This window comes from Streptopelia decaocto, assembly GCF_964273445.1.
Source record: "Streptopelia decaocto genome assembly, chromosome: 15".
In the NCBI taxonomy this organism is placed as follows: domain Eukaryota; kingdom Metazoa; phylum Chordata; class Aves; order Columbiformes; family Columbidae; genus Streptopelia; species Streptopelia decaocto.
In genome coordinates this window covers 8,793,490-8,821,119 of record NC_138670.1, presented here as the reverse complement: position 1 = coordinate 8,821,119, position 27,630 = coordinate 8,793,490, and the positions used below count along the sequence as shown (strand labels likewise).

General features: G+C 41.5%; 1 protein-coding gene across 1 annotated transcript; it reads right to left on the bottom strand.

Annotated features, from left to right (window-relative positions):
• Window positions 1-429: 429 nt before the first annotated feature.
• LOC309446604 (uncharacterized protein) lies at window positions 430-27,630 on the bottom strand (the record flags this gene model as incomplete). Its single annotated transcript, XM_082066471.1, has 26 exons — window positions 430-496; window positions 1,004-1,093; window positions 6,629-6,813; window positions 7,150-7,277; window positions 7,932-8,007; window positions 8,164-8,265; window positions 8,748-8,858; window positions 9,006-9,193; window positions 9,738-9,886; window positions 10,465-10,594; window positions 10,852-10,976; window positions 12,527-12,687; window positions 13,132-13,230; window positions 14,206-14,271; window positions 17,762-17,932; window positions 18,244-18,371; window positions 19,272-19,347; window positions 20,440-20,541; window positions 20,618-20,728; window positions 21,825-22,012; window positions 22,583-22,731; window positions 22,856-22,985; window positions 24,490-24,614; window positions 25,222-25,382; window positions 26,230-26,328; window positions 27,607-27,630. The coding sequence occupies 26 exons, from the start codon at window positions 27,628-27,630 to the stop codon at window positions 430-432; spliced, it is 3,141 nt and encodes a 1,046-aa protein (XP_081922597.1).

The window sequence follows — 27,630 nt, the reverse complement described above, 5'->3', positions numbered from 1 at the left end:
ATGCCACATTGATAGCCACATCTATTGAATTAAATGTATTTTGAAATCAGGTCAGGATAATTCTATTTAAATTTGTCCAGGCTGTTGAGCATGAACAAAGGCATATCCAAATGGAGTGTTCATCTTCACACAAAAGGCTTAACTGTTTGTAAAAAAGAAAAGTTTCTGTTAAGAATATTTTGAGCAGACACCTTCCATCTCAACCACAGGCCTTTCCAGAGTAACAAGACATTCTCGGTCATAGGGCTCCTGCTGGAATTTTACTTTTATTTAAGCAGCAGACAAGATGTTAAAACAGCAGTGGGTGGCAGCAGCTAAGGTACTGCTGCCGTTTGCGTTTGTGCCAGATACGGATAACGTGGCTAGAGCTGCAGGGCTCAAAAACTGCGATGAGGGTTCAGGAAGAAGCTGTTACCACCGGAGGGCACCTCAAGCAAAGGTGGTGTTGTTCCAGCCCACATTGCCAGCACTGATGTCGAAGAAGCTGACATAAATTCTGAAAGGGAAGACAGACACATGAGCTGCAGAGTGCTGCGGGCTGGCCAGGGTACTCCTGCAACAGGCCACACACAGCCAGGCTGTAGACTGTCCCCTGTGGCTTTACACTTATCAGGCCTTGCAGTCCCTTCCCCTGCCCCCCTTTAATCGCTTGCCTACTTGCATCCTGGAGTTCCTATGGTTTTTCTACTTCTTGTTTTAAGAAGATCTCAGGATGCAATTCTTATGTCTGTACCTGAGCTTTTTCACGTGTGAGATCTGTGGGTTCATGCAATGCCTGAACCTCTGTTATTTTAACTAAGAAATGCTATGCTTTCTGGGCATTTGCATTGCAACTCATACAATTGCTCCTTTCCTCCTTTAAACTGGAGAGTTGCTCTATTCGCTTGGCGTTTAGCCTCTTCAAGCAGCATGTTAATAGAAGAACACAAAAGGCCAAGCTTGGGATTAGCAGTTTTAACAATCTGTCTAAAGTCTTGTCAGACAAGTTGTGGTATAAGCTCACCTGTCAGATGGTATTTTCAGCTGTTTGTTCAGCAGGTCACAAAGCAATCTGGAGTAGACCTTGTTCTCCTGCTCCCCTATCTTGCCAATGCTATAGAGAAAGCACACAGCACAGGGGTCTGTGGAGCCACCAAAGGATATCACCTGATCAGGAGAGATCTGTATTGCTATATACTGTTGGAAGAAGATGAAAAGGAATATTATTTTCTTTTGGCATATTGAGAAAGGGTTTGAAAATCTGAGAAGGTGTTTGTGTCCCTGAACTGTGGTAAAAATAGGTGCATGCCTATCAGTTATGCTTTTCAAATTTTCCTGCATGTACTTCGTTGCACTTTTAGGCTTCCTAAATATTTTCCTGCAAGTCACAAAGATGAGAAGGTATGAAATACAACCATATTCCTGTGATGTACCATTTGGGAATGGTCACTGCCATCACAATTCTTTCATCTGTTGCAGAATGGCTATCTTCTTAACTAAAAGCTCTAGCAGCACATAAACCAAAACATCCCAGGCACTCAGAGATGCTTTTCACTAAAATGCAAATAGTTTCACTCTTGTTCTTATTAAGTTACCCTGCAGCACAGATCCTTCCCTGTCTGCTGTCTTCTCCTTGGAGAATTGCTGCCACACCTTGCCTGCCACATGCGAGGCTTTCATGTGCTGACGTCCTACTGTGCAGATTTGTGTTCTGTTCTTAGATGTTCACTGCTGTGTCAAGGGCCAGTACAAAGACATCATACTATTTAGGCTTGCGAGTCTTGGTTCCTAATAATTGCTTTGGCTGATTAAGGACAGTTGCGGGGGAAGCAACAGCACTTTGTGTGCTGGGCTGCCCACCTCCAGGCTCGAGCGACTGCCTCCGGCAGCAGGTCCTCTGCTTTTGTGTGACCAGGTGGTCTGGAGTCCACCACATAAGCAGATTCTGCTGAAACACTCAAAATCAGGCAAGAGGCATGCATGGGGATTGCTCTCGAGGAGGCAATCACAGAAATGCTGAGTGTCTGACAGCTGCTCCTGTGAACACCATGCACTGCTGAGAGATGGGTTCTGGATGCTCAGCCCAAGTGCACTGTTGGAAAGGAGGACCCAGCAGTAACATTTTTACTGACTCCAAGAGCTCGGTGGCCTGCAATACCTCCCAAATCTCCTCCGAGCCACCGCGCTCTCCCTGCCTGTGCGGGAAGGTCGGGTGCAAGCGGTGGTGTGCAATTGCATCGCTGCTGCCCTGCGTTCCAGAGAGATTTCGCACCTCACTGGCTCCTGCTGCAGTCTGCCCTGCTGAGGTAAATGTGAACTGACACAGCAGAGGTCTAAATCAACATCCTCCTCATTAAACAAAATACAGCCTAATCCTACTTTTGTTCTTGATAGTAGGAAAAATAGAAGAAAGTATCTATGTTAATATTCATGACCAGGCTGCAATTTTCCCTGCTGCTAATACACAGTGTCAGATCCACACACTGGGGAATCCAGGGATCAGTTCCTTTGGCACCCATCTAGCTTCTGTTCTGTTCTTACCCACGTTTATTAGCAGCGCATCATTAGAACTCAGCAGCAATTAACCCTCTTGGTAAAACAAGCTAGCCTGAGTACCAGGAGTTGTCTGGGTAATTAGTCTTGGCCGTCATTTCCAGCTTGTTTGGGTGCAAAGTGCATCAGACCACAGCCGTACAGGATAAGCCATGGAGATCCTGCTGAGATATCACCTGCTTGAACCTGTTCTCCTCTGGCTGGACACCCTGTGCTCTAAACTTTATGCCAAATGAAGGTACGTATATGACTTTAACATCTGCCCCAGAAAACAGATTATTTAAAAAAAAAAAAAAAAAAAAAGATGAAGTGTTAATCAACATTGTTTTCTTCTGAGATCAGTTTGAAAATGTTTGAAACAGTATTTCCAGTAGAAAAAAAACCTACTCGATGAAAAATAAAAATCAGGATTTTTTTTAAATGGTACCATTTCCTGCGAGAGGAAAGCTCTGCATTCCAGCCTACCCTAATCCTTTCCTTCTCTCTGTGTTATAACCAAGAGACTCTTGCTTTCCTATTGCCTCCTTTGTCACGAAGAGCTTGCATGTCCTCTTCGAAAAAACCAAAATCTCTTTGTTATTCCCTGTATATTTCTAAGTCCCCTTGCATATCCCTTCCACACGGCTGCACAAACCTGTTCCAGCTGCATCCCAGCCCTGGCCTCTAGCTTTATATTCAGGAGCTGTTATGCAAGAACCACCAGCTGACACACCCCCACCCCCTCCAATAGCAAATACTTTTTTGCTAGACTGATTTTAAAAAAATATTTTTTGAGGAAAGATAGAACACATCAGTTTTACATAAGAATTTCATTATATTACTGTATGTGTTGGAGAAAAAAAGAAGTCTTACTCTCATTTACAGTTAAGCCTGCTTTCTGTGGAGACAAGGCTTATACAAGCCTAAAACATACTTCTGACTATTCCCTGAGAGAAGTAACTCTGGTCAAATGTGGCAGAGATTGTTTTCCTACATTTAATGAGACCAACTGATTGCACAGGACTCTGTTACTGTCCCTAGAGACAGAGGAGCCCCTTTATCAAACAGACAAACTGCCTGGAAGAGACAAGGATCCAGACTTCTCCAGGTCGATTGGCTTTTTATCTGGACACCAAATCAATTTGATGAGAACAGCCAACCACATACAACTGTTTTAAAGTCTGTAGCCACACATAGCCTACATGTAAATATATAGCCTGCATGGAATACCATCAGATACAAAGCTAGTTTAAATACTTCAAGTATTTTAAGACCTCAGCAGAGCTAATATACAGCAAGCAAGTATTTGCCATTTCTACAGAGAGAAGATTCTAAATACTAGTGAGTCGTAAGGTATATTAGTTTTTAGAGGCTATTGCTGAGAAATAGCTCACTGCATATGCACAGCTGATTAAATAAAGAAAATGTTTGAGCATCTGGACTTACCTGGGCTGGTTTGCCCATTGCTTTTGATAACTGCTGGGTGAGCTCTCCTGTGAAAGACTCTGGAACTTTATCCTTGCTTACATTTGTGTTAACAATGAATTTAGGCATCTTTATATTTCAAGAGGGTTTTCTTTCCGCTCACTTTGGTCACAGCTTTATTTCTAACTCACCTGCAAGTTGACTTACCTCACTGTGCTAGTAAGCATCTCAGGAGCCTTTAAATAGCCAGTGCTACCTTCTGCAGGTGCCCCCGGAGGTGTGGGAGTGCCTGAGGAGGGACCAGGCGGCGTGTGCCATCTGCTAATGCAGGTACTCCATGTACAGCTTTCCTGGGGGGAAAGCTGCTTTTTGTGGTCTGGAAATGAAAGCATCCAAAATGACACTTCATATTTGGATACAGCCTGGCCGTGAAAACCGGTGTTTTCACACAAGTGTTGCAGAGACTGTTTGAGAGTGGGAGGGTTATAATGTGTCTCTTTATAAAAGTCTCATGATTATTTTAAAAAATTAGGTGGACGCCTCAGTTGTGAGGTCTGGAACGTTTTCTGTGGAATAGATCATAACAGGAAAACCCCAGTATCACATGTTGTGGAGACTTTCCCTCAAATATGACTAAGTCATAGATACCTTAAAATTGGGGTCTTGATTTTCCACTGTGGTGAGTACTGGATTCTACCTACTGAGAAGAGGTTTGTTTTCAACTTGCTCCTTTGTTGTGCGAATAGTCCTGTAACAGTCAACAGGATCTCCTGAGAGACAGGAAATCCACAGGCTTTCCAAAATGAGAGGGTTTATCAAGAATGGAGTATGTGGCAATGCTGAAACCAGTCCTATTTGCTGCCCAGTACAGTCTTACATGATTCAGATGGGTCAGATGGTGTTTGGTAGGGGGTGTTCACAGTGAGATATGTTTGGGAAAGCGAATTGAAAATGCTGATGGGGATAAAAGAAATGGTTTGTTGATCTCTCCATGTAAAAGGTCTGGGTGTCTTTATGCCCAGTAGTTTCTGTGACTTAGGGGCTTTTCTATTCTCCCCATCCCCCAACCTGTGGAAAAGAGGGAGGTTTCTATACCTTGCACTAAGTGCTTGTACTGCAAAGGTGTAACTTAAACAAATACTTAAAAAATGGTGAAAACCTCCATATGAACATGCTTAAGTTGACTGTATGGTATATGTTGAGTTTGTCAGTTCCTTCACTGTAGCACCCTTGCTGTAAAAAGCCAGCAAATGAAACATCAAGAGATGGTGTCCATGTACAGCCTGTGTTAGTGGATTGCATTCCTTGTATCTGAAGCATTCTGAAAAGAATGAAAATCCTGAAAAAAGTTCTGGAAATAAAAGCTGTTTGTACAGACTTTTCAGGGCATGTTTCCTGTGTTAAAGCATTAAAAATAAACTAAAGTGATAGCTCCATCAGTAAGGTGAGAAACTGCCGTTTGTAATATTGATGAATTGTAATATTGATGAATCTTTTCTTCAGTGAGCAGTTGAAAGCAGGTGGCAAGATCCAAAGCATTTAGTCAGAAATCATACTATACTTGTTTGTGGTCACTTGGAAAAACTTTGACTGTATTTCCAATGAACTTCCTAAACTATTTTTTCTGCTGGTTACAATAATCACTCTTTATTCCCTGCTTGCTTACATAACAAGAAAAGCATTTCCAAAACAAACTCTTTCTTCTCTGGAAACATCTGATGTAATTCCCAGAAGCTGATGTACCAGGTGTCCTTAGACACCACAGATGCTCTTGGGAGTGCGCTGTATTTTATAGGAACCATTTTACTTCTTTCGTGTACAGTAATAACTCTGGCAGGTCCTTCTCCATGCCTAGAGTTACTAGGATATTCTCCGCTGAGATTTTCATTACATCTCCAGAAAGGTTTTTGCACAGTACAATTTCAACTTCAATATTTTTTTTCCTGTTACCATGGCCAGAACATTTTTTCTTAATTTACTCTGCTAAGTTTTGAACCCATATCTGTTTGCGTCACCCTACATTACATATCCAGCTTTCCCTCTGTCAGCCTGCTAGTCAAATATTTCAGACTTCTGTGTTTCCCCAGACTCATGATCACTTAGACTTCTTAATCCTTCCTTCCCCTGGTTTCTCTTGAATTATTTTACTTGGTCCTTCATGTTTCTGATACTCCTCTCTGCACTATTGGTCAGCAGTTTCCTGGTTCTGAGGGCATCCAAGCTGGTGAGGTCTTGTTTAGGAAAGCGCAATAACAAACTGTTCAGGTACCTGTGGCTCTGGGCAGACTCCCGGCAACCAGGGAGACCAGCGGAGGCCCAGGGCTGTGAGCAGAGCCTGTGTGGATGTTCCTGGTGCAGGATTTGGGCCCTACGGACTGTTAATAAAATGTTTTAAAGCTTTGTAAGGTAGATTATCATAAAAGGGTTTTTTAATAGAAAAAAAAATCTTTATATTCAGTAGATCTCAAAAGGGAGTGGTGAAATTTCCTGTGAAAATGTTAAGCTATCAGCAAGAAATAAAATTCTAGGACAATAAAATTCATACCTATATTTAAAGAAAGAAAAAAGACACAGAAGAGCTTGCAGTCTGTTTTTAATGTTTGCTGTTTCATTCTATTGCAACATTGTTTCCTGTCTTTTCTGAGCGATGCAAATTTCTCCTCTGAACATTCAGAGTTTGGTGCAGAACAACTGTTCCTTAGGAAAGTTGTTTCCAGTGGCTGAGGTTTCTTTTTTCCCAAAATTCAGCTTGTTGAACTCTGCTTTTATCTCCATGATTGACTTTCCCTTGGTCTCAGGGAGATACAGGTAGATGAAAATTGCCGATAGAGCAAGGATTCCCCAAAAGATGAGGAAGCAGAAGGGTCCGAGGTTTTCCTGCAGGCAGAAATAGGAGACACTGTAAGGAAGATAAGAATCTCATTTCTATTTCCCTGCCCTTGGGTGCAAGTCTGTGTCTTAGTAATTGAAATTCAAATATGTGCTCAATACACAAACCAGGACTGGTATCAAACCAAGAGTTTCCGCTGGCCAGTTTGACCTGAGTCCAATTGCTGCTCTTCTGACAGGCCTGGGGGATTCCTGAGCAGGTTTGGTATTTGGACAGAGCTCTAAGATTTGCCTTTTGTTGCAATATACTGCTGTTATTTTGTTCTGTGTCAGCATTCAGAAGTTAATTAGCCTGGAGCGAGGGATCCAGTTAGAGTAACTTACAACAATGAGTGGAAAAATCATCCCAAGTGCAAACAGTCCCATCCAGTTGATGCAGCCGACGATCAGGAAGGCTGATGGTCTGGATGACTGGCTGAAGATTTCAACCATGATAGTTATAGTGGTTCCGGCTGAAAAAGGAAAGCAAAACACAAACTGGGTGTACTTCCACGGTTCCTCAGTGCATCTTACTCCTGCCGAAGATCCTCACAGTGTCAGTGGTAGAAAACAGCAAACAGGCAGAATAGGTGCCTGCTGGCAGGTGGCCTCTGCGGTGAGGGTGAAGGCCTTGGTTCCAGAAAGGGACTAGAGCTGCTGATTTAGATTTCTGTCATACATCCTGGAATTTTTCTTCTGGTGCCAGTGGATCTGTGCAGTTCCATATTGCACTGGTGGCCATTATTAGCACAGTAAATAAAACCAGTTCCACTTTTGGGTTCTGTGGTCAGTTCTACCTGAAGCGTGTTGGTAGTCATAAAGCTTAACTCGCTGAATTAGTGAATAATATACCTGGCAATGCCTAGAATCCTGGTTTTAGCTGAATATTTTAAAAATTGTTCTGAAACATCTGTCTCAAACCCTCTGGAGAAGATGATACTGTATTAGATTCTGTGATCAGCAATAAAATTTGAGGCATCTATATCCTTTTCCTGTCTCCCACTTGTACATATCTGCCTTTCCCTTCTTAATTTCCACAACTTTACCATGGGTCTAGCCCGTTCTTCCTCTGCCAGTTGTGACACCAACCAATACGATACCAAGTTTCCTCCCATTGATGTACTCACATGGTCCAGTTCCATAGAAGATAACAAACAGGAAGATCAAGATAACACTGAAGTAATGCATCCAGAAAAACTGATGCTAAAAGTGAGAAACCAGTGATATCAAACCATTAGATACATGACAGAATAGCAGAGCTCTGTATTTTCTGCCACTGACTCAAGTTTTGTTCCCATCCTGTGAGGCAAGAGCAGCAAGGGCTGGTGCTGAGCAGCCAGCGAGCTGCTGCCTCTTTACCTGCAGCGACAGCGTCGTGGTCAGGAGCGCCAGCACAGAGCCCATCAGCGTGTACCCTCCACACAGCAGCACCCTCCTCCCAAATCGGTCTATGAGGGTGGTCTGAAAAGCAGAAAGTCAAATAATGCCTCCCTTCTCCATATGTTCTTTGCAGAAGACTTATCTGAATAACAGCCAGAAATCAATGTCATTTGAGAGTCTCTTAATTTCTAATGAATTTAATTTGCTTCTTCAAAGCTAACTTTTTATTAATGAAGCTGCATCTATTAGTAAACCCTAGGCTGTTGTTAGACAGTTCTCTTTCTTGTGTGCTAGTATATATACAATTGTGCACATGTACATATACATAACTAATCCAGAATACCAGAAAACTATTTTACAGAGTAAAAAATAGTCTAAAGATGTACAGTCATACCAATAATTTGGGAAAAGAGCTGCTTTCTATCCTGCATGTGGTTTTGCAGAAGCAGGAAGATGCGTCTTAGGTTATGCAAATCTTCCCTGAGCCCAGTTATAAGTAAGGTAAAGTACAATTCTTGACCGCATGAAATTTTTCCTTCAGACTCAAGTCTGAAAAGACTTACACACAGTATAGAGGATAAGCATTCACACAACCCAACTCCAAGGGACACGTATGGGATGGTGTGTTCTTCAAACTTGGCTGTGTGGAATACCTCGAAAGAATAGAAGTATATCTGAAAAATGGAGAGAGGAAATGCACCTGTGAAAAAAGTGTTGCAGTTGGGATGCCATTCTTAGCTGGTGTAACAGCATTAACTTAGGGAGGTTTGTAATGCTGCCTAGAGCTGTCTCTTGTTCTGGGGCTAAAGAGAGCACTCAACTGCATTGATTCCGCAGAGCTGCAGGGTGGTCATGACGGTCACCGAGGTGTAAAGTTGCCAGCGCAAAGACCGGTCTTTTATTACTTCGAGGACACGCAAGGTTTTTGTGCTCTTCATTGCAGCCTTCTCCTTCATAATGTCATCAATTTCTGCTTGGTGGTCTCCTTCCCCCCAGAGCTTCCTGATGGCTGTTGGGGGCAAAGCAAGGAGTGGATTATTCTACCAGTACAGCTCTGTCATGAGTGGTTATGTTAAACCCCTTAGTCTGCCTGTCCATTGGCGTAGGGGGTTGTGTCAGTGCTGTCTGGTTCTGTCATCTGGTTGGGTCTGGAATTTTGACTCACTGGTTGTCAGTACAGCATATCTTTCTAACATTGAGTTGACTAAATTGTAAACAAAGTAAACATTTAGCTACATTTTATTTAATAAAAAATGAACTATCTAAAACCATTTCCTTTGAAGAAATAAAGTAGTACCCGCCAAAGTGGGAAAGCTTAGACATGTTAATAGAATATGTCTTTCTTAACCAAATAAATTAAAGTGAGTAAGGCCCCAGGTTAATAGAGCTGTATTGCCGTAGGTGCCTCAGCTGTTTTATTTAGAATTGCCTCTGCTGTTTCTCCATGGCACTGCACCGTGCTGCACAGCTCTGCCCTGCTTGCTTGTCTTCTACAGAGGCTGTCACTAAAACATCAAATGAAGCGAAGTAAGTAAGGAAAGCAAACACTTTACCTTTCCTGCAGGCTTCCTCATTACCCTTCTGTATCAGGAGGTAGGATGGTGAATCAGGGAAAAATGGGAGGGTAACCAGTTGAACCAATGCTGAAAGTCCACTAGATGCTAACAACCATGGCCACAAAGCTTCGCTTCCTAAAATCTCCCTGGAAAGTGTATATGAAACAAAATTATGCTGAGATAGTGGAATGAATGTTCAGGAAGTTTTTCTGAGTGATGAGGATTGCTCAAATTGCATTCAAGGGTGCAGTGGAGCAAAATCTGAATTGATAATTTGGCAAATTTCACACATTCGGCTATTTTTGTTTCTGTCAATTTTAAAGGAATTATTTGGCATTTTGAAAAACTTTCTAAATATCATTAGGATCCAATATAATGTCTAGAGAGCTAATGAGACTCATTTGACCACTGTTTGAACACAGGATCAAAACATTATGCTAAGACTTTTCATGTAATTACAGTACATTTTTAAGGGGAAGGCGCCTAGTAGAAAGGGTGTGGAAATAAGAAGAAATCAGATTATGAATAGTTAGTTTTCTGTCTCCTGTATTTTAACTGTATGTTTGCCTCAATTATGATCAAAACTTTTTTTTCTGGCATAAGCTCAGAGCTGTTTTGGGGAAGATGAGTCACTTTGTCAGTCACTGACTAGGTGAGGGGATAAGGTTACAGAAAGATTTCTACTACTTTTAGTGTAACCTGATAGAAAGATTGGAGTATTTACCGTAGTCCAATAACCTGTCCTGTGAGTTTTCCCAGTGTTAGAAAAACAGAAACTGTGGAGTTGGTGAATCCACGCAGCTTCTTGGGTGAAATCTCTCCGACATACTGAGGATGTATATTGAGAGAAAAACCTTTAACATAGAAGAGGATAAATGACAGTTAAAATATTTATAATAGCTTAACTTTCTGACTTCATCCTCTCTTACATTGTTTCCATTCACTCTGGTATTTGGATTATAATTTCTTGCAAAAAAGGATTATGTCTTTCACTTTCGTTAAGTGCGCAGTATATTTGCTTTATAAATCATTCCCCAAGAACAGCAATATGTATAGAGACAACCCTGGGACAGCCGGGATGCTTGGACTCCGCAGTGGCCTGAGCACATACCTGTACCAATGCCATAGAGAAAGCGGCCGACCAGAATCATCTCGAAGGACTTGGCTGTTTTACTGAAGGCCATGATAAGTGCAGCTACCAGAATGATCAGGTTGGCCCACATTTGGCACTTTTTTCTGAAAAAGAGAAAAAAAAAAACAAACATGAGAATTTAGTGTGAAATAAGAACTCTTGTACTCTTTTGAGTGGCTGGAAGCATGGTACAGCAATTTCTGCTGTTTGGAGGAATGGCTGAAACAATCTTGACTTTGGATAGTCAAAGTGATTCTTTAAAATTTTAGGATCCTTTAGATCTGAATTCATTAATATTTTTGAGCTTAGAATTTAAACAGCTGGAACACTTCAGCATTTCCTCCATACAAGTGGGGAAAGAGATGAAAGAGCTGGCCCAGTTTGTCACCAAGATTTTTAAATGGCTAGAACTCCTCATAAATTGTCAGGTTGTTCCTCAGAAATAATCTGAGTCTGTGGCTCCCATTCTAGAATGGCTCATATTAAAGACACTCCTTGCTAAATGGATGTGATCTGAGATGGCAGAGTTTTTAGAGGCATATTTCAAAATACACTCAGTGTGAATCATGGGCTGGTATGTTCATACGCCCCATTTCTCAGGCTCAAATCGATGTCTTTTGCCCTCTGTTGTTTTGCCGTGGTGCTCGCTAGGCGAGAGTCCTCTTGCACACATTAAGGATTCACAGAGATCCTCTATTTAGAAGGCTGTGATCCAGCAATTATCGTGTGTTAAATAACCCATGGGAGAAGTGCATGGTCTTGTTTCCAGTCTTGGGAGACCCTGTGGGTGTGGGATGAGGCAGTGTCCCACAAGAAATTTCTTGGGGGCACTTACCTGGTAGGACAGAACACAATTGCAGGCAGGCTAAGGTGGTTTGTTGAGACCCATATGAGGGGCCTCTGGATCAGTGGGTTGTGGAGCAGATCTTTAAGTGGGTCACACCAAGCAGATATGTTTGCCAATTTCTCTGCAAATGAAATTAGTGGTGTTACACAAAAGAGAGAACAGACCAGACTGGTGAGGAATCCTTTCTCCATCCAGTGGAAAAGATAGTTTGGAATTGACTTGCAGTAAAATGAATTGCCAAGAACATTGCCAAGATGTCTCTTGGATAATTCGTTTTGGTGCTGATTGTATCTTTACAGCATAGTTATAGGCTTTTTTTTTTTTTTACCTATTCCGTTCACATTTTCACTAGATGCTAGAGTATATTTGAATATTTAATATAATGTCATCACCCAGGATGAGTGCGTTTAAGTGGAAATCTGGCTCTTATTTGACACTTAAGGATATCTTCCACACAGTGGTTTCCAGGTTCCAACACAAGACACACAGCTCCTTTTTTGGGATTTGGGGAGCCTGGGAGACCTTTATGGGAGTCATAGGGGATCTTGAAGAGAACAGGAGGCAGTTGCACTATCCTGCTGCTCCCAGAGGCCCCGATCCAGTGATGTGTTGGTGAATGCAGCCTTTGCAGAAATACAGTTCCCTGGGAGGGTAGATAGACAAGGTAAAATACTGCTTGCTACTTGAAGAGGTGGGTGTGTGGGCAAACCAAATTCATTTAGTCTTCAATCAGACTGCTTCAACCAAGAAGCACCTTGGCATTTCCCTGCACTTTCTGACTATTGAGCTGTTAGAAGAAACACTTACTTCCTATATTTTGTAGTCAGGTAGCCACAGCAGAGGCTCCCCAGGAATCCTCCCATCCCATAAACAGACACAATGAAGGACCACAACAGCATGATTGTCTCAGGGTGGAGGGGAGAGCCATGTCGCTCTATCCAGGTTTCATTAATAAACTTCCTGATGTGCTGAAAAATAAAATGAGATTTGACTGGACAATGGGTATAAGATCTCTTGGGATTATTTGGCTGTTGTACTTCAGATCTAACCTATGGTTCTAATACTAGCCTTCTTGTGAGACTAAATTTCTTAGTAAAGCAAGTTAGCTGAGATCACATTGCAAAGTCTTTACATTTGTACCAGTCTGTACGTTTCCTGACAAAGCATGCTAAAAGCACGTTTCTGCCTTCCTTTGGAAGCTCATGTGCTGTGTGGTAACAATTTATTTAAAACAGAAAGTGCTATCCTGTTGTTTAAAGGGGAAAAAGTTCTCTACGCATTTTATGTTACGTTAGCCAAAGAAAAGGCATAGGTGTATCAGCTGAATGCTCAGTAATTTTGAGATCTGTGGGCGAATGGATAGCTTGAGATCCCTGTTTTCTGTTTCCAACCTCAGAGAGATGGCTACTTACCGCTGAAGGATAGCTGATGACAGAAATGTGGAATCCATATGGGAAACTACCACCAATTCCCAGCACGAAGATCAGTTGAAATAATCCCCGGAACTGAACCTGCAAAGCAAGAATAAAATACTCCATCAGCTTCTCATGACTCTAGATTTGTGCAGGGCCAGTGTCTATGTAGCCACATTTGCCCTTCCCTTCTGGATATCTGTGTTGTCCACTTCTAATCCTCTTAGACTTAAACATTTTTCTGAAATCTCTAACTTACTGCCAAAGTGCAATCCTCAGCCACAGGGCCACAGCAAGACTAAGTGCTACTACAAGAGGGATAATCCACCACTTTGCTTGCAAGAAGGAGAAAGAGTTTTAAAAGCTGTTCCTGATAGTACAGCCTTCAGTGTGTGCCTGCAATAGCTGACAGGCTGGCAGTCCTGCCTGTGGTGAAGAGGGAAGGAGTTTCCTTGTCTGCAATCTGCAGTAACCTATGTACATCAAACCAGAAGTTATGAACTCACATTCTTACTCTTTTTTTTCACTAGACTTACAAATTAACAATTTTAATTCATAAAAAGGAAAGCAAAATAGCTTCTTGCTGGCAAGTCGAGAAATAGAGCAAGAAATAGTTATCACTTTTTCTTTGTTTAAGACTATGGAAAGTCTTGATGGATGATATTAATTAACTTTAGATGAAATGAGGAAAGCAATTTATTTTAGAGCTTATGTCATTAATTTCTTAGCCTTTTGCAGTACGGTTAACCTATTCATTACTTTGGAAAGTAATCAGAGTACTTAATAATTAGCATTATTTTCAGTAATTCAGAAAACAAAAGTACAGTAGCATTGTCACTGGTGGAACTGCCAGGACTTTTGTTAGTTTTGATTGAATTTATCTTTTTATTTTATTTTACCTTGCTGCATGGAAAAGACCATGCAACATGTTCTTGGTAGTGTTTAAATGCAGAGAAGAAAGATGGTCGCTGTCCCAAAAGAGCTTACAATTCTTAAGGAATCTGGATCTTTAGTATTTTGTTAGCTTTGTCCTATATAAGGCAGAGCCCTGAGAAAAAGCGACCAGTTACTCACCAGGTCAGAGAAGACGGCAGCCATCTGCTGGGACAGAGCTGATTCCTGTTGCTTACTGGTTAGTACCTGCCAAAAGAACCAAGTGCTCACATAATGCAGTAGGAGTGTCAGTGAACTAGTACCACGTTACTGAAGTTAAATTTTACTTCAAAAGTTTTTAAGTTAATTACACATATTTCAGCTGTTGTACAAAGTTTAGAATTGCTGGATTAAATATTTCAACCAAGGGTTGTGTCTAGCCCAGGTAAACAAGTTGGTTTCCCTTATGGGGAATGTGTGTACTTCAAGATCTCTGTCTTGTGCAAGGGGGATAGAGAATTGAGACATTGATTTTAAATAGGACTGCAAAAATCATAATTCACTTAGTTTTCAGTATAAGATGAGAAAAATAAGGACAAATTTATCTGTTGCAAATCTTAATTGAGGCTTGGACAGTGAACCATAGGACTTCGACATAAAACAGGAAAGAGCTATTCTCTCTTCATGTGACAGCAACTGGAGCATGTCATAACTTAATCATTACTTAAAGCAATTGAAATGCTTCATCAGTTTGGGATGGGGGGCAAACTTAACTATTCTATACTGGCACATCAGGCTTGACCAGCAAAATATGTAATAGTAGCTTATTTTCCTTTGCTGGGAAAGATTCAATGTCATGCACAGTTTTTTCTGGTATTTCCATCAGCCAACATATTTATTTCTGTGTCTGTGATGACAAAATTATTGCTTTGAAGCTGCTCTGTAACCTTTATAGCTGGGTTGATGTCTCTTCCTTCAGACAGAAAATCCTCAGGCTTTAACTTTATTTACTTAATAATTAAGAAGGTTTTGTATGTACTAAGTTGGTAAAAGGCTTACTTATCATTTGCCATTTACACTTCAATTAAAGAAGAAGAGGACTAAGAAATCATAAATGGCTTATATGATGCAAGCAGTCATATTTATTAGAAAATACATCACCTGTAAGGAACATCAGATTCTCTAGCTAATGTCTGAAATGTAGCACATAGCACCACCTGGCCATTTGTCCCATCGTTATGTGACCCCATCATGAATTGACTCTGTTGTTGATGTGTGCTGAGAGTTCATGGCGAGTTTTTTTCCAGATGAGGTTCTCCAGCAGATAAACTGTTGTTAGAGCACAAATGAGACTGTCCCTTTGATGCTAGGAATTAATTTCCTTTTCTGTAAATCATGCAAAGTTGAAACAACATGATGTGCATCTGACAAAGGAAGGAAATGCCATGTTAGCTGCTAGTATCTGCCTTGCTTGGATGATCTTGGGGGAAGACACAAGCACGCAATGATGAGTAGCTACCACCATGGGGCTTTCCTTCGCAAATGAAGCCTGTTTTCTTATGTTCTACTTCACCACTTCTATTTAGTACAGTTTACACACATTGTAACTTTTACTCTTGGCTCTTGTACTTTCATTTAGGACTCCTGCTTTTTGTAGGTTAAGAGTCTTCCTCCTGTAATGCCCTTAATGTGTAATGTCTGTTGCATTCATGTTGATTAGTTACTGTGCTGCTTCTGTGCTCTGATTACTTACACTATGCTGAGGCCCCTTTGTTAGACACACAGTTTCATGATTAGTGTTAACGAGTAGCTACAGATAACCTTTAGTCATAACTGTGATCCGGACACTGAATCTCACAACATCAGGTAATTTAGTCATTTAACATCCAATTTTACAGTCCCCTGTGACACACACGTGCAAAGCCATGCAAAGCCTTCCCTAATAGAGGCCAGCTAGACCAGACCTACTGTTTTGGTGTCTAGCTGACAGCAGTTCACTGAGCGAGTTTTTAAGTGTTTGTATTTGCCTCAGAGACAATACCTGAGACATATCTTACCTATCAGCTGATATCTCTGAAAGAAAACATACATCTAGTGTTCCTGAAACTTCTGAATGACTGTCCTCTTTGTCACCTCCCATGTGTTTTTGAACCATACTTTTTTGCTGTTTCATGCCATGAGCAGACGGTTGGCAGAATACAGCTCTTGCTCCACTGAGCACAAGCAAAGGTTGACCTGTGCTCCAAACAGCTGTTCCGCTTCGTTGTCACATTTATGTTCCATAGGGCACCTGCTCCCTTCTTGGTGGGGATCTTATGGGGAAAGCTTTCCGAATAACATCTAATGAATAACTGAGATCGGAGATCTCACTAGCGAGTCATGCTGGCAATGCTACACAATACCACTCTGCTTACGTTTGCAAAGACTCGGGTGTTATTGTGGCAGAATGAAGGGTGTTGTCAGAATGACTGGTTAGGAAAAGAGAATTCTGTTTTGCAAAGTTTAGATTTCCTTTCTATATTGGTAGTTGTCTCCAAATGACTCGTGGTTTTTGGTCATGTTATATATGTGTGGAACACTACAAAATTATTGAGCTTTTCTGACTTTAAGGACACTTTGTGTTTTGTAGATTATCTTTTAGTGAGAAATCTGAAGTGTCCCTCAATACAGGAATAGTGAAAAACCCCAGTCACGGAAGGGTAGGCACACCAGTCACTTTTTTTATTAAGGGAGATAATGATGTTGGGAAACAAACATTTGTGGATGCCAGAAGCTTTATTACAAGACAATCTGACATTTTAATTTATGTTTAACATTTCCAATTAAAAATAAGCAGCAGTTAAGATGAGCAATTGAATTCATATTTTGAATAACTTTATCTGAGTTGAATATGCCAGCCACAGCAACATAAGAGAGAAAAACAGTTCTTTTACTGTGCAAGTCTAGAGTTTGGGGTTTAATTTGTATAGTATGCTCTACTTTGAGCCTTAGCTTTGTTCATGTTCTTCCTAATAGTATTGTTTTGCTACTAGGACTGTGAGAGCCTTTCATGAACAGAGGGAAACATGCAAAAATTCAGCAAAAAATTAAATTTGCATCGAAGCAAGGATGGCTGCTGACAGGGAAAACTTCAATCCAAAAGGGCTGAAGTCTGTCAAACTTGATACAACACAAGGACATGGTATTTGCATGGGAACCTGGCAAGGTTTGATTATTCAGTCAGGTCTAGAGAAACAAAGAATTTCTCTCCTATGCCACTAAATTTTTTCTTTAATCTGTTATGGCTTGAACCCTGGCCAGAGACAGCAAGCCAAGAACCTCACTGTTCCCATTTCAGGGTTGTGAAAACACACTCAGAAATCATAGAAAGAGGGGATCACAAGTCTTGCCTTTCTCTGTGGTCAGCAGAGTGTTTATGAATTCTTCATGTAGTTTCAGTGTGTATTAGTTGCTCAGCTGAGATTTACACATCAGTGAGTTAAGCCAAAATGCTCATGATTCACAGGAGTCTGTCCTGTTAGTGTCAGCCACCATTCCTTTTTGAAGCTGCCCAGAGTGGAGTGCTTGTCAAAGGTGCTGCTTTGGCAAACTGGGAACCTTGTAAGTGACAGGTATGAAATCTAACGGTCCATTTGGACCAATTCACTAGTCAGAAAACAACAAATGTCCTTTTTTTTTTTTTTTTCCTTTTTAAGAAAGCCAGACTCCTCCTAATGGCCCATCAAAGCCTGGTGCAGAAGGCGTAATCCTCTCTGACATGATTTGAAATTTTTGGAATATGCTTCGTTTTAAAGTTTAGCTTATTAAATTCTTCTGTGATTTCCACAATCGATTTCCCTTTTGTTTCTGGAAGGAACAGGTGGATAACTATCCCTGAAGTGAAAAGTACCACCATAAAGATGAGGAAGCAGAAGTGCTTGAGTCTTTCCTGCAGGGAAGAGCAAAGATAGAAGGAGAGTGAGATAAGCATGTCTTTTGCATTGTCACTTTCTTGGCACAGTTTTTTATTTGGGTCCAAAAGTACTTTGGATCTGATAAGAGGTTCTTTGCATTTTTACCTTGGACAACTATTTCAGTCTGAATAAATATCTTGGGCAGATCAGGGCCCTTCAGTTGAAAAGTGGCCTTGGGAGAGCAGGTGCCGAGCTCACTGCGACTCGGCATGGCACTGTCACCTCCCGCCACCCTCCCTGCTCCCCCGGCTGACTTGAGCTCGGTGTCCCAGGGGAAGTCACTCACCACAATGAACGGGAAGGTTGTTCCGATCACAAAGACGCCCAGCCAGTTGACAACCGCGCCGATCACAAAGGCGGGTGGTCGGCACGAGAGCTGGAAAATTTCAGATCTAATGGAAACTGTGGCACCAGCTGAAAGGAAAGAACAGTAAGAGTTATTGCTTGTTGATGTGTTTGATTTGAACATTTGGATTGAGTGTTACAGTTACACAGTCAGCTACTACCATGGACTGACATTCAAAACACTTGTGTATGTTGCTCTTTTTTAGAAAAGAAAATGTTTGTGGCATCTTCTAGATATCACCTTGTTGAAGTGGCAAAATATTCAAATATATTTATTTGGGACGTTGAAGAATTAGATAGTTAACACCTGAGAAAGTCTGACATCTTCTCATGAAAGAAGCTGTTTAAGAATGGAGTGACAATTATTATTACTAACAAGAATTGCCAGCACGATGCTGCTGGATCACAAATGAGTGATCTTCCCAGATTCACTTCCTGGGCATTTCAGTTACGTTTGAAGTCACAGGACTTTGACAAGTTTGAGTTAGAAAAATAAGACAACTATGCCATAGGAGAAGGCAAATATTTAAAAAATAAGTAGACTTGAAAAATAAAAGGTTTTTAAAGAGGAGCAGGTAGTATATTCTAGGAAAGGAATTACTCCAAAGTAGGTCTTCTGCACTGCTGTCCATGTGGGATAAGATGTGACATTATACAACACTGAATTTAAAAGAACTCTTGCTTTTATTGTTCTTTTTCTTAAAAAAAAAAAAAAAAAATTACCCGTCTGCTTTTGCTCTATTTTTGCTGTATTTTTCCACTTTTTGCTGTGTTCCTTTCCTCCTGTTAGCAAAATTCAAACCTGATGGCATTGAAGTTTATGGGCAATGATTGGACCCGCAATATTTAAATGACTACAAGATTAGGTTAAATTAATTGACTTATGCTAAATATTATGCAGTATTTTCCTAGCCATATTAATAAGCTCACATGACTCAATTACTTTATTGCTTTTGAATGAGTACTTACCTGGTCCAGCTCCAAACACAACTACAAACAAGATAATCAGACAAAGGCTGCAGTATGGCATCCAGAAATACCAGTCCTGGGGAAAAACAACCAAACAACATAACAAACTTCTGGGTGCAATCTGTTAATAACCACAGGTGGGAAATGCTGCTTGTTTCCCCACACTGTCACCTCAAGAAAAAATGTATGGTGTAAGGGAACTGGCAGAGAAATGTGCTTTTTCCTGTGGATGGAGCAGTGAGATTTTTGTTAGCTGAGCAGAGAAGCAGGTTTGCTAGTATAGAGCAGGTGTCGGGCTTGGAAGCCTTCAGTTAAAGGAAGTCTGAATGGTACTTTTCCACCCTGTCCTTTCTTCTTGACCCCATGGTGCTTACCCCAACCCTTAGAAATACGAGGATACCAAGTCATATCTTTCTTCACTTTTGTTAAGTGATGGGTTTAATAACTGGTACTGCAAAGAAACTTCCCCAGATCTTAGCCAAGAAGATATGAGACTCAATGCTTTAGGAAAAAAAGATTTCTCTCTCCTAGGTTTGAGATCCTTCATGAATGAAACAAAAATGGGAGTCTGCTGCCACCTTGCTTCAAGGCTAATTTTGCAGTAGTATCTATAGAGGAGCTCTTGGATGATACTGGTAATTCAGGAGACTTGCTTTTGAAGAAGCTACAGCAAGGACAGTGTGATAGAGGTGAACTGGACTCCAGTCTGTGAATAGATATGTGCATTCCCAGTATCTTCTGCAGCAAAGATAAATTTTGAACAACCTAATGCAAAAACTGTGGGGTTTTGTTGTTACTTGTTAAAACCTGCACAGATAGAAAGGGCCATTTTCCTAGGACTGCCTTCTGATCTGTGCTGCCCAGTGTGTGATGGGATCAGGAGTCAGTGCCAGTCTCCCAGTGTTTTATCTGCTCCTCGCTGAGCTCCTGGGATCACATTGGAAAGGAGGCAGGAGCACAACAGAGCACTTGCTGAGAGAGGGTTTAATCCTATATATAGACAAGCTGAATCTTTAGGATGTTCCCCCTCCAGAGGGTAAGCTGTTAACAGAGGAGTTATTTTGGCACTTCTAAGGCTCACTTTCCTTTCTCAGCAGTATGGTCCTCAATGTGAGCAGAGGTTAGAAATAGAACAGACAGAGAAATCTGCCATTAAGAGTTTCCTTACCTGTAGGGAGAGAGTCACGGTGATCCCAGCTAGCAGTGAACACATGATCGAGTAGCCTCCTCCCAGGAGCACTTTCCTGCCCAGTCGCTCAATGATGGAGCTCTGAGGGACAGAAGTCACACTGGTGTCAGTGCCAGAAGAGCGAATTGTTACCCATTCCCCTAGGAACGTGACTTACACAGAGGACAGTAGCTACGAGTTCAGAGAGCCCAACAGAGAGGGTCAAATAGGAGATCATTCTTTCATCAAAGCCGGCAGCCTGGAGGACTTCAAAAGTGTAAAAATAAATCTGAAAAAAAAAAGCACACAAAAAAAACAAAAAACAAAAAGAAAAACATAAAACAGTAAAAGAAGAAAAGAATGGAATTCTTCCCCATATATGTGTGACACTACCCTAGACAGGAGCTGCTAACCAAGGAGCACGCATCTCAGCTTTGCAGTGAGCTACAATTCTGCACTCTTTTTAGTAGTAGTCACTTTACAGGCTGACAAATACATTCTAAAATGTAATTAATTAATTATTTTCATAAAAGATAAAATGTTGGGATAAAAGGACCTCCAGCTGCTGCAATGTAATTAGGTTTGCAGAGTCCTGATTTAGATGCTTTCAGAAACAGCCAGGTATATCATCTCTTCTAGATCCCATCCAAAAACATCACTGTAGGATGTTCTCAAGAAAGAAGAGCATGAGTTACGGAGCGTGAGAGGGTAAAACAAGCATCTTTTCAAGGATCTCTGCTACTGTTTGGAGATATGCTGAGTGATAAAGATTCCAGTTTAAGCTGTGTGAGACTCAGCTGTGTATTTCCTTGACAAATATATTACTGCATCGTGCTGTTAGAAGAATCATACAGGCAATTGCAAAGCTGTGACTTCAAAATTATCCCAAAGAAGTTCAGCTGTGAGGAAGAGGGGGAGACCTGGAAAAGGTGCCAGAACAGTCAGCATGCTCATTGATTGTCTCTAAAGGTCTAGTAAGCACACTGTGATCCCAGCATCTTGGCGTGCCAAGAGTCAGGGGCTAAACAGCAGCAGTTGCAGGGAGCAGTAACGTAAAACTGCATTGCAGATTTTGCCAATATAGGGTGGGCTCATTTGTAAAAGCAGGTTCTGGGGCCTTGTGATGGCTTCCAAAAAGGGTTGTTAAATAAACATGACTACCAAGGAAGGTAACTCCAGCATGGACCAAGAGCTGGGCAAAGGGATGTCACATGAAAAGCCCAGCCAGACTTTGCAGACTGCTGTTGCCCTGCAACAGGGCTGGCAGACAGCAAGTTGTGACCTGAGAAGCCTGAGGAAAATGAGGAGAACTCCTGAGAGCCACAATGTCTCTTTTAAGGTTGTCAATAAGTGTTTTGAGACTTTAAGGGGGAAATACACTCAACTGCATTGATGCCACATAGCTGAATTGTGGCAGTCAGAGTAACTATCGTGTACAGCTGCCAACGGAAAGCTGGTTCTTTCATTAGCTCCAGGACACTCAAGATCTTGGTGTTTTTCATTGTTGCCTTCTCTCTCATGATGTCATCAATCTCTGCTTGGTGATGGCCTTCACCCCAAAGCTGCCTTATGGCTGTGAAGGAGAAGGAGAGTGAGACCTGCCATGTTAATTCGTCTCGTTTGTTGAGTAGGTGATGTGAGTGTCTGGCAGTGCAGCATGCATGGCTGTGCTCTGACGCACAGATATCCTAGAATGTGCTCCAGAGCCCTTCTCCCCTCCTGCACAGAGGGACCTATTCTGACAGAGGGGCCAGTGGGGGGTGCACAAGGACTCCCTCCCTGGCCATGGGTTCACTTGTCTCCCTTTTGTCTTCTCTCAGGGTATGAGCAGGGTACACAGCCAACAACCAGAGCCAAGGGGTGCCCTGCAGAGTCCTGCAGGGCGAACAGCCATTTGTCATTTAGGCTGACCGCACAGGCGTTGTCAGCTGATGCGCAAAGTTTTGTAATACAGAGCTGTAGAGAGAACAAGTTTCATGTTCTCTGTGGGAACTACAACTAAAATACCCTTAGTAGATATTCACAGAGTTGTCTTAGACATGAGCAAGGACAAACTTCGTCCTTTTTTTCCATATGGGGAGAGTAAACATCACAAAACAATTGAAAGTCAAGTGAGGAAGAGGAACCTGGAGCCCTCGGTTACCTTTTTTGCAGCCTTCCTGGTCTCCTTTGTGCATGAGGAGATAAGGTGGGGACTCAGGGAAGAAGGGCAGAGTCACCAGCTGGACCAATGCTGGAAGTCCACAGGAGGCCATCAGCATGGGCCACAGGGCCTGGCTGCCCAACAGCTCCCTGGCGGGGATAAAATGTGTGTGTAGGATAAAAGTACATTGCATTGGTTTTGAGGAGAGAAATGAATGGATGGAAAAACAGAGGAAGAAGCAAAAGGTAGAGGGGATCCATAAATTAATTATACCTTTGTCCTGAAATTTGCCCGATGGCTTTTCCCAGTGACCAAAAGAAAGAGGCAGTAGAGGTTACAAATCCACGCATCTTCCGAGGGGAAATTTCTCCAACATATTGGTGGTGTAGGGGAACACAAAGACCTTGAGATGGGGAGAGAATTGTGGGAGAGAAGAAATACGACCTTCATAACATTCATTAAATTGCATGTAAATAAATAAGCATTATAGAATATATCTGCCTTATGCACCAAATTGTTTATCATACATTAGCCAATGTACAAGATTTTTCAGTATTAGATTTTCTAACCCTTTCTACAAAAGTGTTTGGTTACTGTCTTCTTTGCACAATGCAGTTTCCTCATCTTAAGACATGTACAGTTTTCCCTTTGGGGTGCAGGTGTAGCCTCATCATAGTATCTCTTGCAAGCCTTAGCATATTTTAAAGGAAAAAGAGCATGCAAGTGCTGAATAACTAAACACCCTGTAGTAACATTTAATTTACTTGTAGTTAACCCACATTAATCTCAACCTTTTCTGACGTGATGCCATAGGAGAGCTGTATGGTAGATCCACAGTAGATTAAAATACACAGTGCTATATTCAATGTTGATTTGTATATGATTTAGGGGGAGATAGAATATTTCTTTTCCACTGTCAAAGAATAATTTTTACGATTTCAGGCAGAGTTAATTTTTCCAGCTCTTGGTGAAGCAGTTATAACAGACATTCTGAAAACTAGTCTGGGAACAAGAGCTTTTTCCTGACATAGTGGTCACAGCCCCTTCATCTGTTTTGAAAGGAGCATGTTCTTCTCCTGGCTTTATGTGATGGCAAAGTACTGGAGTTAACAAAAATTAGGTGTTTGCGTGAGGTATGATGTAGATTCTAGATCACAGCTGCTGTGGGTGCGTAGTTCTCAAAATACAGCTGTAGTTCTTCAATACTACTATATGTCAGAGAAGCAATGTAAAAAATTTTGATTACTTGAAAAATAGACATGAATTTCCAATGAAAGAAGATAAAATAGACATCTCTTTGAATACCCAAGCAGAATGGAAAAGCAACTTTCTGTGTAGGAGACAAACAGAAGGCATACAGATACCAGCACAGGGTGTTGCTGCGTGTGGTCTGTCTGCCAGGAGTGATTTTGTTTGATTATGCCCAGCTCTTTGTACTAACCCCAAGGACTTAGTGCTTGGACACAGCACAGTCAAATACCCTTATAGAACATTCCTGAAATATGTTCAGAGTCAAAATTAAATGGCCACAGCCATGAACAGCCTGGTTCTTTGGAGCTGTATGAGAATACTAGCTTTAAACCATATACCGTATAATTTCCAGTACTGTTAACTAAAATTTAGATAATATTTTACATCTTTTTCCACCAGAAAAAAATGCCTTGTTTCATATTGTATCAAACCATTCCTGACAGCTCTGTATATTTATACATTTGGCAAACCTGAATTTCATTCAATATCAGTGAAATGACTAGTAATTTTGCACTTTATTGCTGGCTGTTATAGACCTTCTGACAAGGGATCACTGACTTGAATATTTTATTTTCTTAGTGAAGGGTTATTATTTACTTTTAATAAAGATGTAAAATTTTGGAAGAGCCTGCTGACCTGTTGGAGAAATCACTTACCGGCACTTATTCCACACATGAAGCGTCCAATTAGAATCATCTCAAAGGACCGAGCTGTTTTACTGCAGCCCATGATAGACGCTGCCACTATCATGAGCAGATTGTTGCAGAGGAGACATTTCTTTCTACAAGTGCAAGAAAGTAAAAAGCATTTTTGTAAGTCAGAAGGGAAATGGCAGTTAAGCTTCTTGCATGTAGGATGTCTTGGGTGAAGTTGTCTCGCTGGTTTTGTGAAATTATATATACGTGGTCCAGGACAAAATGAGCCCTTCCACAGGACTGGCACTGGGCGCCCTGGACTCAGGATGTGCCTTGACACACGGCTAGACCTGGGAGTTTGGGAAAACTTCTGGGCTTTGTAGTGGAGGAAAGACTTAAAGCTTTTTGGCACTTGAAAATCCATTGTGAAACACAGTGATGTAGCACTTAGGAGCATCTCTGTGCTGTTATATTTTGAGTAGCTCCTTCAAGAAACCCATTTTGTCTTCAGCTGGGGGGCTGCCTTTTGTCCTTGCCACAACTGACCCAACCTGAGTAACTGTGTTTGGTGTGACACCAGAGTTGATGAGCCTGTGCCAAAGGACAATGGCAAGAAGCAGCAAATTCTCTTGACGCTGCTGTTGAGCTGGCGGTATGACAGCCACAACTAAGCCTAAAAGCTGACTCACACTCAAAACCTCAACTGACATTTTCTTAAGTTTAAATTGACAAATTGTCTTTAAATACACATACTTGCCATACTTGGCAGTCAGGTATCTGCTTCCTGAAGAACCCAAGAGGCCTCCTATACCAAAGATGGACACGGTGATAGACCATAGCAACAGGAGGTTATCCTGATGGAGGGGGTAGCCATATCGCTCCAGCCAGGTTTCATTAATGAAAGCCTTAACATGCTGAGATAGAAAAAAGAATTTTTATTAACAATAACTGTGATTCTAGTGCATGTATTTTGTTATATTTAGAACAAATATTTGTTGCTCAGCTAAAGTCACTAAGTAATATAGACTCCAAGAGTATGCATTAGCTAATAGACATAGTGTAATAAAGCATTCTGTGTTCATTTTGCCACTAAAAGGAGTTTATTCTTTGGGGGTTTTGTCCTTGAAATCAGAGGAGCTGAGGTGTGGACTTGTACTGAAAATAGTGTGAACAGCCCTGTAGAGTTCTGCAAATGTATTTTGAGTTTTCTCTCACATACATGGCAATAATGCCAGATTATACAGCACCTGTTCAGTATAGTTCCTAAATACTTTCTCACTCAGAACTTGGTGTCTGAAGCCTGAAAATAACACTTTTCCGTAAGGTGATCTCTACAAAATAAGAATGTCTTGCTTCTAGACTCCAGTATCTTGGATGGAAGTTGTACCTGTGATAAGTGGAGACAAGCAGACATTTTCCTAGAGCTGTTTCACTTGACTTGTATTTGTCTGTGCAGATGGACAGCTATGAAAGTATGAAATGAGACCACTGCAGCAGGCACACGTGCTGTCGGTTTATAGGAGAGACAAGTGCCACCCCTGTCAGCGCATCTTCTGAGGAGCAGTTCTATAAACAATAACTTGCAGGTCTCTTTTCTTCTATTTTCAACACTTTGACACGTTCTGCTTTATCATGGCAATGGGAATGAATCATGAGCAAACTGCGATTAAACCCTCGCTGACTGCCAGACAGGAGCATCCTAAGCAGGAATGTAGACTCAGTGCCACTGTTAACCAGTGTGTTGAATTCATCTTTGCCTACCTGAGACATGTAGGTGATTGAAGAAATTTGAAAGCCAATTTGGAAGGTTCCGCCGATCCCCAGGACAGAGATCATTTGAAAGAGCCCCTGGTACTGTACCTGCAGAGGTAGAACAAAATCTTCTTCAGTTTGTAGCCACATCAAGCTGTTCTTTGAATGTGTCTTTCATTCTCCAGAAACATCTCATTCGTTCAAGGGATTTGCAGATAGACATGTTCCCTCTGCTTGCCCTGGTGTGAAGTGTATATCCTCCTGTGATTTCCCTGCATCCAACTCAAGTAAAATGCAGCCTTTAGCTACAGAAACAGTGATCCCTCAGCTCAAGTTTTGTGGCAAAGCCTCCTGAAATCACACACAGCAGCTAAAATTTTTACAAAGAAGTCTGAAATCAGGAAAAAGTAGCCCAGGCTGGCGTTGCTTATAGCAAGTTTTTCCACTCAGATTCCTGTCGGTGTGGCAGCACTTGGAAATCTGCTGTTTTTCATCTAGATGGAGAGGAAGGAAGAGCAAGGAAAGGTTTTGGGACAGAGGTTCCCTTCTGCAATGGTTCTGCTCAAGCTGTGCTGTAGGACAGTGTGGTTTCTAACTTATTACCATCCTCAGTTCTGAACTCTTGCCCCACCTGCCTGTCTCAAGCAGCATAGTCAACTTAATCTAGTGGGAGTTTTGAGAATAGGCATCCCACCTTGACAGTTTCTGTGATTTGTTTTTTCCTGGTTGATTAGAGATCTCAAAATACACAGCCTGCACTGCTCTTAGGTTTACTCTACGTAAGTCTTGGCAGCAGGACGCAGTGAACATGCCATGAATGAAGGAAAAATCAACAGCCTTTCAGAGATACGCTGCCATATTCCTCTTTCCTGGACGAGAGGTTACGTGTGCTCGTGGGAGCTCTTTCTCAAAAAGGTTTTGCTCCAGTTGCAGGTGCCTCATTGATGTGTGAAGCAGCAGCTCTGGGTTCAAAACTCAGCCATTACCAGGATATTAATGCTGCAGACTCACACAAACATCCCTGACAAGATGTCACAGCTGCCAACATCCAGTCCTGTTCCCTGCCTGCCATTTCTTGCACAAAATAGTGATATATTTAACAAAACTATTTTTTTCCAGCAGTTAAGCAAGGCAAATTATATTTGAAGATAAGTAAATATTTTCCAGTAGATTAAGACATTTAAGAAATATTAACATATTGATTAAAATATGACAAAGATGGATGGCAGGCCATATGAAGTGCAAACATCTCTAATACCTCAAAGTGGTGCGCAGAACCACTTCTGAGATGCTTTTAGTAAGTAAGAGCCTTGTTGTCTTAACTGAGATACTGACTTTGTTTTCTTTGAAATACTAGTAGAGTACGAAAGTGTCACAAGCACTTACCAGGTCTGATAGGAAACCGGTCAT